General features: G+C 48.4%; 1 protein-coding gene across 2 annotated transcripts in view; it reads left to right on the forward strand.

Annotated features, from left to right (window-relative positions):
• Positions 1–8,742, forward strand: part of ULK2 (unc-51 like autophagy activating kinase 2) — an 83,407-nt gene extending 74,665 nt beyond the window's left edge. For both annotated transcript variants that reach the window (XM_045085446.1, XM_045085447.1), the window contains 5 exons: positions 1,163–1,341; positions 1,989–2,107; positions 2,483–2,640; positions 5,467–5,602; positions 6,392–8,742. In XM_045085446.1, coding sequence (XP_044941381.1) covers positions 1,163–1,341; positions 1,989–2,107; positions 2,483–2,640; positions 5,467–5,602; positions 6,392–6,450 — 651 coding nt within the window. In that variant the 3' untranslated portion in view covers positions 6,451–8,742. The remainder of the gene's footprint in view (positions 1–1,162; positions 1,342–1,988; positions 2,108–2,482; positions 2,641–5,466; positions 5,603–6,391) is intronic.
• The last annotated feature ends 6,567 nt before the right edge of the window (positions 8,743–15,309 follow it).

Below are 15,309 nucleotides of genomic sequence, written 5' to 3' on the forward strand. Positions count from 1 at the left end.
CTGTGAACACAGACTGAGAACAGGTGAGGTTCATTCAGTGACTGCAAAGGCTGTGTCAGTTCAGTTTCTCAGTCCTGCCTCCAGGACAGCATTCAGGAGCCCACACTGTCCTCCTGCTGATTACAGTGCTGACTTGGCTTGCATTTCCATTAAAATGATCAGTTCTCCAGACCAACAGAGAACAGACGCTCTCTCCATGCTGGACCTCTAGCATTTCTGCTTTGTGTGAATGAGAATTAGGTATTTCACATAGAAGTTATAAAGATATATGTAAAATATATCAGTGATTTCCCAGTAAATTTAGTCGTAATTTTGAACATATGTTTAACCCAGGGGTAAAATTGGAAAAGCAGTTGTCAGAGTATCTTCAATCAAATTAAACACAAATTGTTTTCTAGTACATTTTATGGTATATTAGAATATATAGTGCTATGTGCTGTAAGAGAGCAGGGAGATCTTCACAAGTTAATTGGTTTATTCTTTCTCGAGGAAATGATTCTCATCCTTTTTTAATCTTAAAAGGAGAATGAGAAGCTTAGTCTTAGTTGAGATTTCGAGAAACATTTATAGCTAAAAACACATCTCAAAACAACACTAATTTTAGACTACCCATTTTTAATGCATGCTATTATGTCTACACTTACTCCCCTCTTTAACTAACTGGACAGCTCACCAAGATTTAGAGTTTTGGTATCAGGAATCACTGTGAACTGAAAACACACCAGAAATTAAAATAAAGCATCTCTCAAACTATAAGTCAGTAGAATTTGCAGAACTGTCAAGAAGTGTGGTTTAGTGTACGGAATAGCCTTTCAATCCCGATATTTATTTTGTCATGTTTTGTCTCAGATACTGATTTTATTGTTTGGTTTTGTTGTTGTCGTTATTGTTTCTAGTAAAAGCATGTGACCTCACATCTTTGAAACTTAATTTTGTGGCTGCTCTCATCCATACACACAAACGCATGCACACACCCACATTGTGTTTCACCTGTGCTTATTTTCCTACTAGTTTTGGGGAATTTAAAAATTGTAGTCTGTTCTACTCATTCTGATGTTTCTAAGTATAAAAACACAGTAGCTTCGGCCACGGTGTATATAAAGAACAAGTATGCCCGTCTTCTTAGTTTCTAAGTTTCTAAGACAATTTGGCTTTGCCACAGAGAGAACACACAGACACCTTACGCCACCTCAACGTGATGCTGATGTTCACGGAGTGCGTGCTGGACCTGACCGCTGTGCGGGGCGGCCACCCGGAGTTGTGCACATCTGCTGTCTCCTTGTATCAGATCCAGGAGAGTGTGGTCGTGGACCAGATCAGCCAGCTGAGCAAAGACTGGGGGTACGTGCCCCCTTTGCCGTTTGCTTCCAAATTCTCCATGCTTTCTGTAAATTCGTGTCTGAGATGGAGGTCCTGTCAGACACAAGAGATTGTGTCTCATGAAGAGCTTCAAGGGAGCTCTTGGTTATGTCACTGGCCTAGATTCCACTTGTGAGCCAAGACTCGCAGATTCTGCAGTCTTAATATTGCCTCTTCCTTGTGACTTATACTGTTGAAGGTATTTGATGATGAAGGGGTTGTATTGGTTCTTGAGTCTTTTCACACGCTTTTTTCTGTACTGAACCTTTTTCCTTCAGGAGTTATTTGTGCATTAAAAACATCAAGGGGGGTGCACCTGTGTGGCTCAGTGGGTTCAGCCTCTGCCTTCGGCTCAGGTCATGGTCTCGGGGTCCTGGGATCGAGCCCCGCGTTGGGCTCTCGGCTCGGTGGGGAGCCTCCTGCCCCTCTCTCTCTGCCTTTTTCTCTGCCTACTTGTGATCTCTCTCTCTCTCTCTCTCTCTGTTAAATAAATCAATAAAATATTTTTAAACAAAATGTCAAGGAGGATGATATTCCTTTAGAAATGCTCTTTGGTGACCCCATGGTAGAGGGCGGAGTGCGGCACGTTGGCTCACAGGATAACACTCTCTGCCTTCCTTCCGGCGCAGGCGTGTGGAGCAGCTGGTCTTATACATGAAAGCCGCACAGCTCTTAGCAGCCTCTCTGCATCTCGCCAAAGCCCAGATCAAGTCCGGGAAGCTGAGCCCGTCCACGGCTGTGAAACAAGGTATGGAGGCGTGCGACAGTACCCGCGCCGATGCCCGCGTCCTCGCGCCGCCCTCTTTCCATTTACGTGGAGAGAGAGTGTGATGCGGAGTCTGGGCTAGTAAAAACTCTTAGATGGGCAAAGATGCTGACTTTTCTGGGTTGTGCTCTTGCCATTTAATTGATACAGAGAACAGCCAAAATGACTTTCTTTATTCTCAACTTTTCCTTAACTGGAAGAGAACCCATGAAAGAACCTGATTTCTGGTCATTTTTTCCCCCAAGGATCATTTAGTGCTACTTTCCTTAAATCGGCAGAAAAGGTGCATGTCACTGTGACTTTATTTTTATTTTGGGAGGAAAATTAAAATTAGTTCTCATCTCAACTTCTTTCCAGTTGTCAAAAATCTGAATGAACGATACAAATTCTGCATCACCATGTGCAAGAAACTTACGGAAAAGCTGAATCGCTTCTTCTCTGACAAACAGAGATTTATTGATGAAATCAACAGCGTGACTGCAGAGAAACTCATCTACACTTGTGCTGTAGAAATGGTAACCCTTTTAAATATTGAATATTATATAGGCCCATCTTCTCAGTTGAATACCTACTTAGCATTTTCCCTTTATTATTTTTTTAAAGATGTATTTATTTTGAGAGAGAGCGCACTAGTGGGAGGGGGCAGAGAGAGTTTCAAGCAGACTCTGTGCTCAGCACGACCCTGAGATCACAGCCTGAGCCGAAACCAAGAGTCAGAGGCTTAACCAACTGCACCACCCAGGTGCCCTTTGACGTTATCCTTTAAAAAAAAAAAAGTTTCTGCCCTTAACCATTCCCAAGCCCCAAACATTGTGACTCCCTCTTAACGACAGGGGTAATTGGATGTCATTAGCCCAAGTAACGCATGAAGTGACATTGGCTACCACACGTGGTGACATTTTATTGTACCTCTTAAAAATTGCTCACATTAGGCACAGTCTAATCTTTTTATACTTTGCATCTAAAGGCTTTGGCTAGATCTGCATTTTCTGCATTTTCTACTGTTTCAGAAATTTGGGAATAAACATTAGGAGAAATCCTGCTGTTCACCAGCGCAGGTGCCCCGCCTCTGCTTACTGACCCTACCTGAGTAAAGACGCAAAGTAAAATCTGCTTTTCCAACTGTGTTGTTGTACTATTGGAAATATTGTTTCTGTCTCATGGGGGGGAAATTGCTCTGAATAGAGATGAAATTAGGGACTGTTAAAGAAGTGACTAAGTGGGGGGAATTATCGACCAATCTTATTTTCTCCCACCTCCCCTCCAAAGTTGTCCACTTGGAATTGTACTGTTACATTACCCCTGGCCTCATTTTGAAAACCATTATCAAGTCATAGGAAAATAACTTTGGAATATAAACCGTTGATAAAAATAACAGATATTATTTTGCTCTAAACTGTTGCTATGAATAATATGCATTCTGTCACTGTACTGAATTAAGACTTCATATGGTATTTGATTTTTAGAAGTTTGCCAGAAAAAATGTTCTCTCCAAAGCAGTTGTGGCGCTCCCTTCTTTTCTGATAATGAGAGCAGTCAGTGGAGCTTGAGTAAGTTTGCCCAGGCTGCACAGCAAACTCACTGGTACTAGCACTATCTTTAGTTAGTTTTTTCTTCTTCCTTTTCAGAATAGACTTTCTGTACCCAATTTTTTTTTTATTTTTATTTTATTTTATTTTTTTTAAGATTTTATTTATTTATTTGACAGAGAGAAATCACAAGTAGATAGAGAAGCAGGCAGAGAGAGAGGGGGAAGCAGGCTCCCTGCTGAGCAGAGAGCCTGATGCGGGACTCGATCCCAGGACCCTGAGATCATGACCTGAGCCGAAGGCAGCGGCTTAACCCACTGAGCCACCCAGGCGCCCCCCCAATTTTTTTTTTTAAATTGTAAGTGGCCTTAAAGTATTGTTTGGAAGATACAGATGATATCGACAAATACATTAGGATACTGGGTTACTGACAGTCCTGGCATTTAATGATTAAAAGAATGTTGAAAAACAAAATTCAGCCAAGTAAAACTGGAGATCTAACTGTCCTTGTTAAATGACTCACGAGTCAGGCAGCATCCCACCTAGCAAGCAGTGGGGACCTCTGCTGAGCTCAATAAAACAAAGGTTTTTAAAAGGGAAGGAGAGGTAATAAAAAAGAAGAACAGAATTTATTAGTCAGAAGTGCATTGTTTGGGCAAAGATGCCCTCCTAAGGGGCAGCAGAAGGTGCCCGTTGACTAGGAAATGCCATGTTGACTGGGTAACATTACATTCCTGAGCGGCCGAGACTGCGTTCAGGTTGGGCATTAAGTCCTGGTTTGCTGACTCACCCTAAGTGATGCCATCTGGGCCCTCATTTCAGAATACTGTTGGGAAAACTTCTGAAATACTCACAACCTGTGAATACTTCTGCTGTCCCTTCTTTCTGGAAAGCTCCTCCCACCTGGCCATCTCCTGGTCCTCCTCCAGACTCAGCCTAAACACCACTTCCTGGAGGCTTTCCCTGATCTTTTCTCCATCCATGGTTGGGTTAGACACACCCAGCATGTATCCCCTACCATTCCGGGGCTCCCTCTCTAGTACCATGTATCCCTGTGTTAGAATGCCATGTTTCCCAGCCCTGCGCGTCCCTCTAGACGTGTACTCTCCTTCACCATGTGCAGAGCGCTGGGAATGAGGGAAGGTGCTCAGCACACATCTCTGAACGAATGAACGACTATACCCTTTTGAAAATGCTTTGGGTAAAACAAGCTAAGAGATGACTTTTAACACCACTGAATTATCTTATTATTACAAGATGTACTTTTTTTAAAAGATTTATTTATTTGACAGACTGAGAGTGATCACAAGTAGTCAGAGAGGCAGGCAGAGAGAGGAGGAAGCAGGCTCCCTGTTGAGCAGAGAGCCCGACACAGGGCTCGATCCCAGGACCCTGGGATCACAACCTGAGCTGAAGGCAGAGGCTTTAACCCACTGAGCCACCCAGACGCCCCATTATTATTACAAAATGTACTTTAATGAAGTGTCAGGCTGTGCTAGTGTGAAAGTGTATGTTTAAAAGAAGCTTCTTAGTGCAGTCCTAGAAGAGCCAGTTCAGGAGCATAAGTTTTGCGAGTCCTGTGTCTGAGTCGGAGACGACGTGAGAGCGCAGATGAACTCTTTCGTCAACAAGCTGCTGTTTTATTTTGCCTCTCTGATGAAGTTTTGAGTTTTATATAGGTTGCTAGAGGATATCATTTTGTCAAAATGTGTTAATTTTAGATAGATTCCATTAAAAGCTGCATTGCCCAGATGGATTCGTATTTTCTGGGAAAAGTTGAGACTCTTCTCATTTCTGCCGACTTGGCTTTAGGTTCAGTCTGCCGCCCTGGATGAGATGTTTCAGCAGACCGAAGACATCGTTTATCGCTACCATAAGGCAGCCCTTCTTCTGGAAGGCCTCACTAAGATTCTCCAGGACCCTGCCGACATCGAAAATGTACATAAATGTAAGTCGACTTAGAAGACAGACAACCCAGTTGTCTCCTACAGGTGCAGCAGGAGTGAGCAGAGTTTGGCACCATACGGCCTGGGTTTGGATCTTGGCTTCGGGCCGATCCCTCACCCTTCCTGTGGTCTGTTTCTTCTTCTGAAAGATGAGAGAGTTGTTCGAGGGCTCGAGATAATGCACGTGAAGTCCTTGTGACTTCGGATTTTCACACTGCATGACCGTGTTGGCAGATGTGTGTTTGCATCTGTAGAGAGCTTTGGTTTTATTGTTAATAAAGGCAACTGTTCTAAGCCTCATGAGCTTATTGGTGACTGAAGACTTTTATGAAGACTCCAGGGTAGATGTAGGATAGACAGCAGAGTGGAGATTAATAGGCTGCCGGGTGATGGTATCATTTATCAGAAAGAAGCCCTGGGTTTTGAAGAGGGGATGGTGGGCCCTTCGGAGTGTACATGCTCACACCACACAGCCTCAAAGGGATGCCAGTTCTGAAATGACTTGGAGTTGGGAGCAAGCTGGCCATTCAGACCTAAATGTCCTGTGTTTTATGTACCAGCCTCAGTTTTGCCACTGCACGTCACCAAGCTGGAAATTAACATCCAAACAATTATTAGGCAGAAGGAAGACAAAATACTCAAATGGCCAACTTTGGGCCAAAGAAAGGTCAGGGGCAAGGGTGCATGTGGAGAATTAATGGTGATGGGTTTGGATTTTTTCCCCATTAGTTCTTCTTGCTTTGGTTTTGACAATAGACATGATTTTCATTATGAATTTATTTTATTTCTAGATAAAACTAGTATTGAAAGAAGATTGTCAGCACTCTGTTGTAGCTCTGCGACCCTGTGAGCCAGCCGCAGGCTTGTCCCTGGACCAGCGGTGGGACTGAGGAGAGAGGTTTGGGATGACAGCTTGGGTTCTGTTTCCCCAGCCCCAGGAAACCCTAGTCTCCCACCTGGTGACTACCAAAGAACAAGCGTGACTTCAAAAAGGAAAACCACCCAAAAAAACTACAGACTTGTAGGAAATCTGCCTTATTGGAGGCGTCAGCCCTTCCCTTTTCTGTGTAGAAGCAGAAGCAGAATATTCCACTTGGCTCTCGGTTTGGACGGGGTCAATAAATGGACCTTAGAAATAGAACGATCGGTGCAGTTATTCCTAAGGATAAGTAAGAATGGAACAAAGTAGGTGGCTCTGTACTCAGTTCACCAGGGCAGTATGTGAAATTCCACGCGTTTACTGAGGTATAAAGAAAAGAAAAATAAAAAAAAATAAAAATCAACATCTCATCCAGGCAGTGTGATAACTGGGGTCTGTTTGTCTGAACCTGAGCACGCATCCATCGACAGCCCAGGAAGAGCGAGCTCGAGAACGAGCTGAGAAAAGGCTCTTGGCAGAAGTGGTGAACTCTTCCATTTGATCAAATATGGACACATGTTCATCTTCCAACTCTTTCATATTGCACTAATTTATTAAAACAACTGTGTATTGGATTTTGCAATTTAAAACTAACTGAGGCACAATGGACTTGTTTAAAATATTTTACTTGATTATGTTATATACACACACCCTTTCCAGAATTCACATGTAACCTCTAGTGGACTTTTAAATGGTAAAACTTGTGTTCGTGTGAACCTTTGCATTTTTTTAACCTCTCCATCTACACATACAGATTTTCTCAGTGGCGTTTTTGAGTTGCTGGCCGTTTGCTTTCGGTTGTATTTTTTATTGTGCATGCAGAGTGTGCATCGATGCCTGTGATCTCTAGGTTTACTAAATGCTAGGTTTATTTGGGCAGTATTAGAGAAAAATACCAACTCGGGATCCTCTCAAGAATTTTAAAGGGCCAAAACAAGGTTGGTGACCTAAAGGCTTGTTGGTGATGTGGAGTTTCTCCATGAAGTTAGTGACAAATGAGATTTGTCTTCTCTTAGGAAGACGGGCAGCTCTTTGCAGCCTAACATGCATGGTTTGTGTCTGTCCTGATGGTCCACCAACGGCTGGTCACGGAGAACGCGGGCAGGTCACGTCCTTCCAGAAATGGTTCCTGCATCATGTATGGTTTCGTTACCTTTTCCGCACCTGCTTGAATACTTGAATAAACCATTCTCCAGTTTTAATCCTTTTATTTTTACCCTTTTAGGTAACATAATCCAAACTCTGACAAATTGCACAGAAGCTCTTTGGCATTAATCTAATTTTAGGATACTGATGCAGACAGACAAAAACATGGTTTTTCCTTTACTTTGACGAAGTAATGTAATTTTTACCTTATTTATCTGTATGAAATTCCAGCAGTTAATTTGAACATTTATTTATACAATGTTTGTATTTTTAGGTCTTTAATACAGTGTTTCTACCTCTCATTTGTAACTGCATGCATTATTCTCGAAACTAGGTAAAACTGACGGAATCGTTGTGTAATAGCCTTTTTATTCTTGCGTGTACAGATGTATATTAAGGTAAAATAAAACTGACAAAGTGTTTCTAGGGTAAAGCTGGGTCCATATTACATGGCTTGTCAAGCCAGCTCCTTCCTCTGTGAGTCTGGAGGCTTGGGCATCAATGTCCTTTGTCCTGCCCCAAGATTTCGGATGCTCGGTGACTGTCCCGCCCGCTGCCATGCTCGGAGGCTACGCGATGGGGTTCCCACCCTCCCCTGCAGGGCTTCCAAACACTGTTACTAGGAATACTCTGTTTTGTATCATTTTTTTCAAGCATCCAGGGCAATTTCATTTATGTCCTCCTGGTTCTCACCCACATTATCTCAAGAGGCCCTCCAAGCAGCTGGGTTCATTCAGGCCCCTCCGCCCGGTCCCGTCTTTTTTTTTTTTTTTTTTTTTTTTTTTTTGAATCAGCACAGGATGAAACAGGTTCACCGCAAGTGATCGGTCTGAAGTCAGGTAGCTAAGGGAGGTAGGTAAGCCATGCTTTGTGACTCCCAAGTTTGTTCTTCTCTCTCCTGTGTAACAAAGGTCCGTCTCATGATAGATGCCGTGTGTGAAACTGACATGTGGACGGCAGAGAACAGACTGTAAACTCATGAATAATGGTTCTGATTCTACCCCCATTATCAAGGCCAATTGTTTCCAGAGATTTTGCCTTGACTATAGCAATAATAAATGCTTTATGTTTCCATGAGTATCTTTAATTTCGTATCCTTGAATTCACAAGCACACTCACGGCTTGCCGCCCAGGTTCAAGCCAGAATGCGGGAAGTCAGCGACCACACAGACGTAAGGAGAGGAGTGCCCGGTGAATCAGCTGACCGGCGTGCGGTCAGGGTTTGCCCGAAGTGCGTCCAGTACCGGACCCTGTGCATCCTGCGGTCCCGCTCCCTTCTCTCTGCCCAGAGGACTAACAGAGTCCCGGAGAGGAGTTTACTGTCAGGGCTGGGGTGTTCTCAGTCTCCCCAGGGCGAGAAGGAAGAAGCTGAGTGGAACATAACCTTTACAGGACCTCGAGACAACTTACCCCTGGGGCCTGGACCCTTGAAATCTTCAGCTGAGGAAGCTCTCAGGACCTACTCATGCCCCTTCCTGGTTCCCCCAAGCCCTTGTGAGATTACACCTCCGGGAGAGTGTGGAGATGGTCTTTTCCTTGGCAGAACCAGAGGGAGCCCCATCTGAAGCCATTCGCCTAGGAAAGCACCACACTCCTTCGGGAAATGGGCAGTCAGCCCCGAAAATCCCAGCTCCTGTGAGTGAGGCGGAGCCACACAGCTGATGGAACAGTGTGATAGGGAGCGAACTGTGGTAGTGGAAGGGACGGAGGCAGAAATCCTGCTGTCCCTGCAGGGGCTGAGCAGAGCGAGAGCTCCCACGTCCATGCCCTGCAAGCAGAACTCATCCGAGGCTGACCCCCCTTTCCCCAGAGGGCCTCTGCTCTTAGCTCGGTGTTCGGTGTGCCCTGAAGATCTTTCTCGTTGTTCAGGGTGTCCCTCTCAACAGCTTCCAGGGCCCCTCCCGGGAATGGGTCTGAGCCGAGGAGCCTGCAGAGGTGATTCTGCACTGGCACTTCCCGGAGCCCCACACCTCCCACCCTGGCACAGAGGCTCCCCAAAGTATGCCCTCGGGGAGGCCACCTGGCACCGTCCTGCTCTGGGACTGTCCTGCTCTTTGGGAGTTGGCGTCTGTCTCTAGGAGAGGCCAGCTCACCCCTTGTTCATTGGAAACGGCTCTCCACCTCCCCGGGCGTGGGGGTGCCCTGGGGCTCCAGCTGCCTCGTGCACAGCCATGTGCCGTTGGGCTCCTATGTCTTTACCTGCCAGCAGGGGGTCAAGGGCACAGAGCTCAGGGAGTCACAGCGAGGATGGAACAAGTTCCTGAGCATGAAGTTGGAGCCACCCTGGGCCTGTGCCTACCCTCGGGAACACTAGATGTTAGGGTGCGCGCTGGAGGTCCACAGCCCCTTGCCGTTTGGTTTTGGGGAGGAGTGTGTTTGCTCGGGGCAAGGCCTGGCCTTAGGGCTCACTGGAACCACATTTGCTCCGGCTGGACGATTTCTGAAAGGGTGCGGCTCCTTCCCCAGCGGACCCACCGGGCAAGCTGTGTTCACACTGTCCCTTTTGGGTCAATCTGGCAAATCAGGCAATCTGTCATTTTAGGCAAATGTTATTTCAACCTAATATTTATTGCTTTATTCCATCCTCGTATCAACCCTTACTTGCCTCATTTTTCAGATGGAAAAACAGACTTGGGGAGTAATCCAACCTCCCCCCCAAGAGAAAGGCCCCACGGCTGGGGTAGGGGCTGGACAGCCAGGCTGGGGGCTAGGATGCGGGGCCTGTGTGCAGGGGCCTCTCCTCCCTGTGTGATGTGCCTCGTGCCCCAGACCTGCTCACCCCCATGTCCTTGTAACACTTTTCTGGTGATGTCCAGGAGGAGGGGGAAAGGCAGGCTTCTGTGTGGTTTGGACGCATCTTCTGCGTCGCAGGAGGCCGCAGAGTTCAAGAAGCCGGTGAGCCCGCAGCTCTGTACAGCCCCTCTTGGGCCTGGAGCGGGAGCCCGAGAGCAGTAGGTTTCAAAAACCAGTCCTGCTAGACCCATTTTGCAGTTTCCCTGTTCGCTTCCACGTGTGCCAGTGAGAATGGACAACGGGGAGTTAGTCCCATCCTGGATGAGAGGAGCCTCGATCCCAGGCTTGCCCAGGGGACTCCCCCTCCACTCCCTCGGCCCAGGAACTGCTTAGTGTCTCCCCGCCGTGGCCTCACACACTCAACGTGGCCCTGTCCAGTGTGCGGTTCGCATCTTGCCAGCCCCTCAGGGCACCAGGAGGAGCGCAGGAAGGATAAGGCGGGGGAAAGGCTAATGGGAAATAAGGACATTCCCTTCGCGCCCACCACACCCCCTCCCCTGTGCCCTGTCAGGAGCCTGCCAGGGAGCCGCGGAATAAATGAGCCCCAGGCATGGGGGGCCACAGATGTTGAGTCACCCAGCTCTGAAGAGGGAAGTGGATCCAAGAGCCCTGGCGGTCCTCTCCCCTGGACGCTAGTTTCTCTGCCTCCTTCCCTTGGGTATAGGGTCACAGCAGGATTAGAACTCCCGGCTCCACCCTCCCCGCGGACCACCAAGGCCGGCCCGAAGCCACTTCTCTTTCTTCCCCCGTCAGTCCCGTGCTATGTTCTCTTCAGCACGTCTGTGTTTCGGCGACATGAGCCCTGTCCTCCACCGAGAATGGATGACACGCCAACATTAACCCGCAAACAAGCCGGCGGGGGACAAAAGCAAGTCAGCTCAGAATACAAAATCTGGCGTGTATCTGGGAAACAGGACACCTAGGACACAAGCAGCGTGTTGGAGGGACCATGGTGTCCTCTCGCAGGGTCCGAAAAACATCTAGATCTGAGCCAGGGTGGTCCAACATACTAGGCGTTCACGAACCTTCTGGATAGGACCCGACAGTAAGCATTTCAGGCTTTGAGGACAATGGGGTCTCCCCTGCAGCTCCTCAACCCTACCTCCCCCAGTAGCAGCCGCAGACCATACACACACGGACACGGCTCTGTTCCAATAGAACTTTCTATACAGACGCTGAAATTTTAATCTTGTGGAATTTTCATGGGTCACATAGTTTTTTGTTTATTGGGGTTTTTTTTTTTGGTTTGTTTTTTTACCTTTTCCATCCATTTAAAAATGTAAAAAAAAATTTTTTTTTTTATGTATCGGCCTGATGCGTAGGCGGTAGTTTGCGGCCGCTGGCCTGTCAATTTATGGCACAAGAGGGCACCCAAGATGCAAGGAATAATGACCGGGAGATGCCCGTGGTGCCCAACGAAGGATGAGTTTTGCTCATGAATCCGTGGTGCCCGGTGGACCCAGCTCACACGGATGTGAACTGATCTCCGCGGGTCGGAAGCCAAGCCCGGGCGCCCCCGCTGCTTTAGAACAATTCATGAAATTGTCAGCAAGCATACAGAAGGCACAGTGTTTTGCACAATTCTTAGTTCTGGGACATTCTGGGGGAGCGATTTGGTTTTTCTTGGTTCTTGGACAAACGGTGTTCTCTGCTTCTTGGTCTTGCTCTGTGGCCTTGGGAAAGTCAGCCCACCTTCCTGAGCCTGCCAAGGGGTACCTGCTAAAGCGGTTGTTGTGGGGGAAAATGTGCTTTGCACCATGACTGGCACTTACCAAGGGTTCGATAAATGGGGGTCGTTTTGCTTTTCATACTAAAAAAGTACGAGCTGGGCTGGGATGCCTTATTCCTAGAAACAGGTGCTTGGAGTTGTTCTAACTGCTGAAGTTAACATCCAGTGGACACAGGCCAGAGAGCCTGTCCCTGGGCCCCTGCCTCCTCTCAGCAAGGAGCATGGGCACACTCCCTCCACAAAACCAGGCCCCCCACGCCTTGCTTGTGGCAGGGCTGGTCATCCACAAACATTCTAGCTCTATTTTCTTGATAGGTTGAAAATATGAAATAAATGTATTATGTGTCTGTAAACTGAAAGTCCCCTCTGAAATCGTGCATCCTGTCCCCGGCTGACAGTGGGTGCCCACCCACAGGAATGAGGTGTCCTGGACGCCCATGGGACCCTGGGATGGGTCTGGTCCTCCCCAAGAGAGAGGACCAAGTGCCTGCAGGGGTGGGGGGAGGCGGGGATCAGGGAGGGGAAGGGAGGCCCAGTAGACGGGAGCAGACAGGGAAGGCCTCTCCAAGGAGTCCCTGTCATGGACCCCTTTAGAGAGCCCAAGGAAGATCTTAGAGAAGGTGCTCGCAAGGTCAAATCTTGCAAAGACAAAGCTCGCTCCCTTGGTGCTTTCCAGAAGCTCGCTCTCTAAGCCAGGTGGTGAGCTGAGTCCGGAACTGTGTCCCCCTCCCCCGGGGAAACTCTTGCCCCAAGATGCTCTCAACCCCCTCCTGGGGCTGGTCCCAAAGGAGAGATGGAGAGACGGAGAGTCCAAGGGGGCTGCCCTTACTTCTGCCTCCGAGAGTCCCTCCTCTCAGCCACACCGTGGATGAGCTTATGTGAAGACAGCCCAAGACGGGGCGGGGGAAATAGATCTCATCTGGGCTCGGCGCGGCTGGCGCTGTGGTTCAGGGAGCCTCCACCTGTTCGCTGGATGTTCAGCTGGGGCACCGAGGATGATTTGGCTGTCCTGTCCGTCATCAGCCGGCAGGCTAGCCCAGCCTCGTGGACGCCACAAGGACCCAAGAGGTCCTCCTGTGGACCTAAGAGGACGTGCCACAGGACCATTGCACCCTTCAAGCCCCTGCTGACCCATGTTTGCTAATGTCCCCTTGGCCAAGTCCAGATTCAAGGGCTGGAGAAATAGACTCCCTGCCCCGGAAATATGGCAAAAACAGATTACAAAACCACGCGCCTGCGGGGAGGGAAGAATTCCTGTGGCCATTGTCATCTACCATAAGCAGAAGGGACTCTGGCCAATCACAGCAAAAAGGAATTTGGAGAAAAAAAGGAAAAAACTGAAAATGGTGCTGCCGGATCGGTGGAGCGGATCACAAGCAAGACTCCATTTGCAGACTGGGCCGAGGCCTCAGGTAGCATGCCTGGTATGCGGGGAGGAGAGGTCAGAGGTCAGGACACATGCAAGCACACGAGCCGTGGTGAATGGCTTTGCTGAGTTGTTGAGGGTCTAGAAGAAGCAAGTTTGAAAAATTGGAGTAGAGACCTGGGGAGGCGGCCGGCCAGTGGATGGCCTTGGAAGTGGCACAAAGTTGGGTAGTTCACACCTATGGCCACTAAGCAAACCAGGGGGACAGGCTGACTTGTCCTGTGGAATCCGCTTGCCTCGGTCCAAGCTCCCTGGTCCTTGTACCATGAGCCCACCACAAGCCGGTCGTGGGGACAGAGTTGGAGGCTACCCATAGGCCTAGCCGGCTATATTCATTAATGCCCAGCCTGCCCGCAGAAGAGGCCAAGGCTGACCTCATTGTGCTACACTCTCCTGAGACCAGCCAGCCTGGTCCTGATGCATTTCGTGACGGCTGGTCCTCATAAGGTCCCACAGAAACCAGCAGCCACGATCGAGAGGTCACACACTCAGCAGCACATCGTCCCATAGGCTTTCTTCCTTCCCTGTCTCACTCAGGCTCCCCTGAAACCACACAGCCAGGTGAAGTCCCTGCATCCAAGATGAGCCCTTATCCCTGGCTTTTTCAGGTACCGAGGCCAACACAGTGCTTTGAGCAAGACGGAGAGCCCAGGGCCGCTCAGAAGTCCCTCCAGCGGGACCTGTGGGAGAACTTGTCATATGTAACTTCTGAAGCTTGGGGGACATTCTAGAAAGGCGCAGGACTGGGAATGTTGTAGAACTTGCCCTCGGGAATAAGTAGCCCCCCAGACCAGTGGGGAAAGAAGAGTGGGTTTTGGAGAGCACAGCACGAGAGCCGCCAGTCCACTGTGATGAGTGGGTCACCTGCTGGGAGAAGTGTCCTTGGAGTGCGAGAAACTGGAGCCCCAGCCCCGTGCAGGGGAAAAGGTAACACGGAGCAGCCATTGTGGGAAACCATATGGTGTGTCCTCGATAAATGAAATAGATTTACCGTAGAATCCGGCCATTCCACTTCTGGGTATAGCCCCCCAAGAACTGAAAGCAGAGATGTGAGCAGATCCGTGTGTCCACGTTCATGGCAACATTACTCACAAGAGCTAAATAAAACATGGGCTGCACCCCAAGTGCCCACTGATGGATGAACGGATTAAATGTGGTCTTTGCGTCCAGTGGGATATCATTCAGTCTTAAAAAGCAAGGAAATTCTGGCACCTTCTCTAATGTGGATGAACCGTGAGCTCATCTGCTCATGCTGGGTAGAGAAAGCCAGTCACAGAAGGACTGATCCTATGTTATTCCACCCGTAAAGGTACCTACAGTCGTCAGATTTGCAGAAACGGAAGAGAGGACGGTGTTGCCGGGGCAGGCGAGTTGGTGTCAAATGGGGACAGAGGTTCAGTTGTGCAAGATGGAGAGTTCTGGAGGTGGATGGGGGTGATGGCTTCTATCGACATTTATGTGCCGGAGGCCACAGAACGTACACCGGACACGGGTAGGATGGTGACCGTGACGGCCGGCATCCTGACTGATGGCTCACATGCACCAGCAGATGGGGGTCCCCAGAGAATGATGCTTGTTTGCCCTTAGTTCCAGCCCAGACCCTCCAAGTCCCAGGCAGGCATCGTCAGTTGCAAGAATGAAACTTATCTTCTCTTATGGTCGTAGTTTTCGCAGTAAAAGCAAGAAATAAATAAAA

Source organism: Mustela putorius, unplaced genomic scaffold (genome assembly GCF_011764305.1).
Source record: "Mustela putorius furo isolate JIRA1106 unplaced genomic scaffold, ASM1176430v1.1 tig00000867_pilon_pilon_pilon, whole genome shotgun sequence".
Taxonomy (NCBI): Eukaryota; Metazoa; Chordata; class Mammalia; order Carnivora; family Mustelidae; genus Mustela; species Mustela putorius.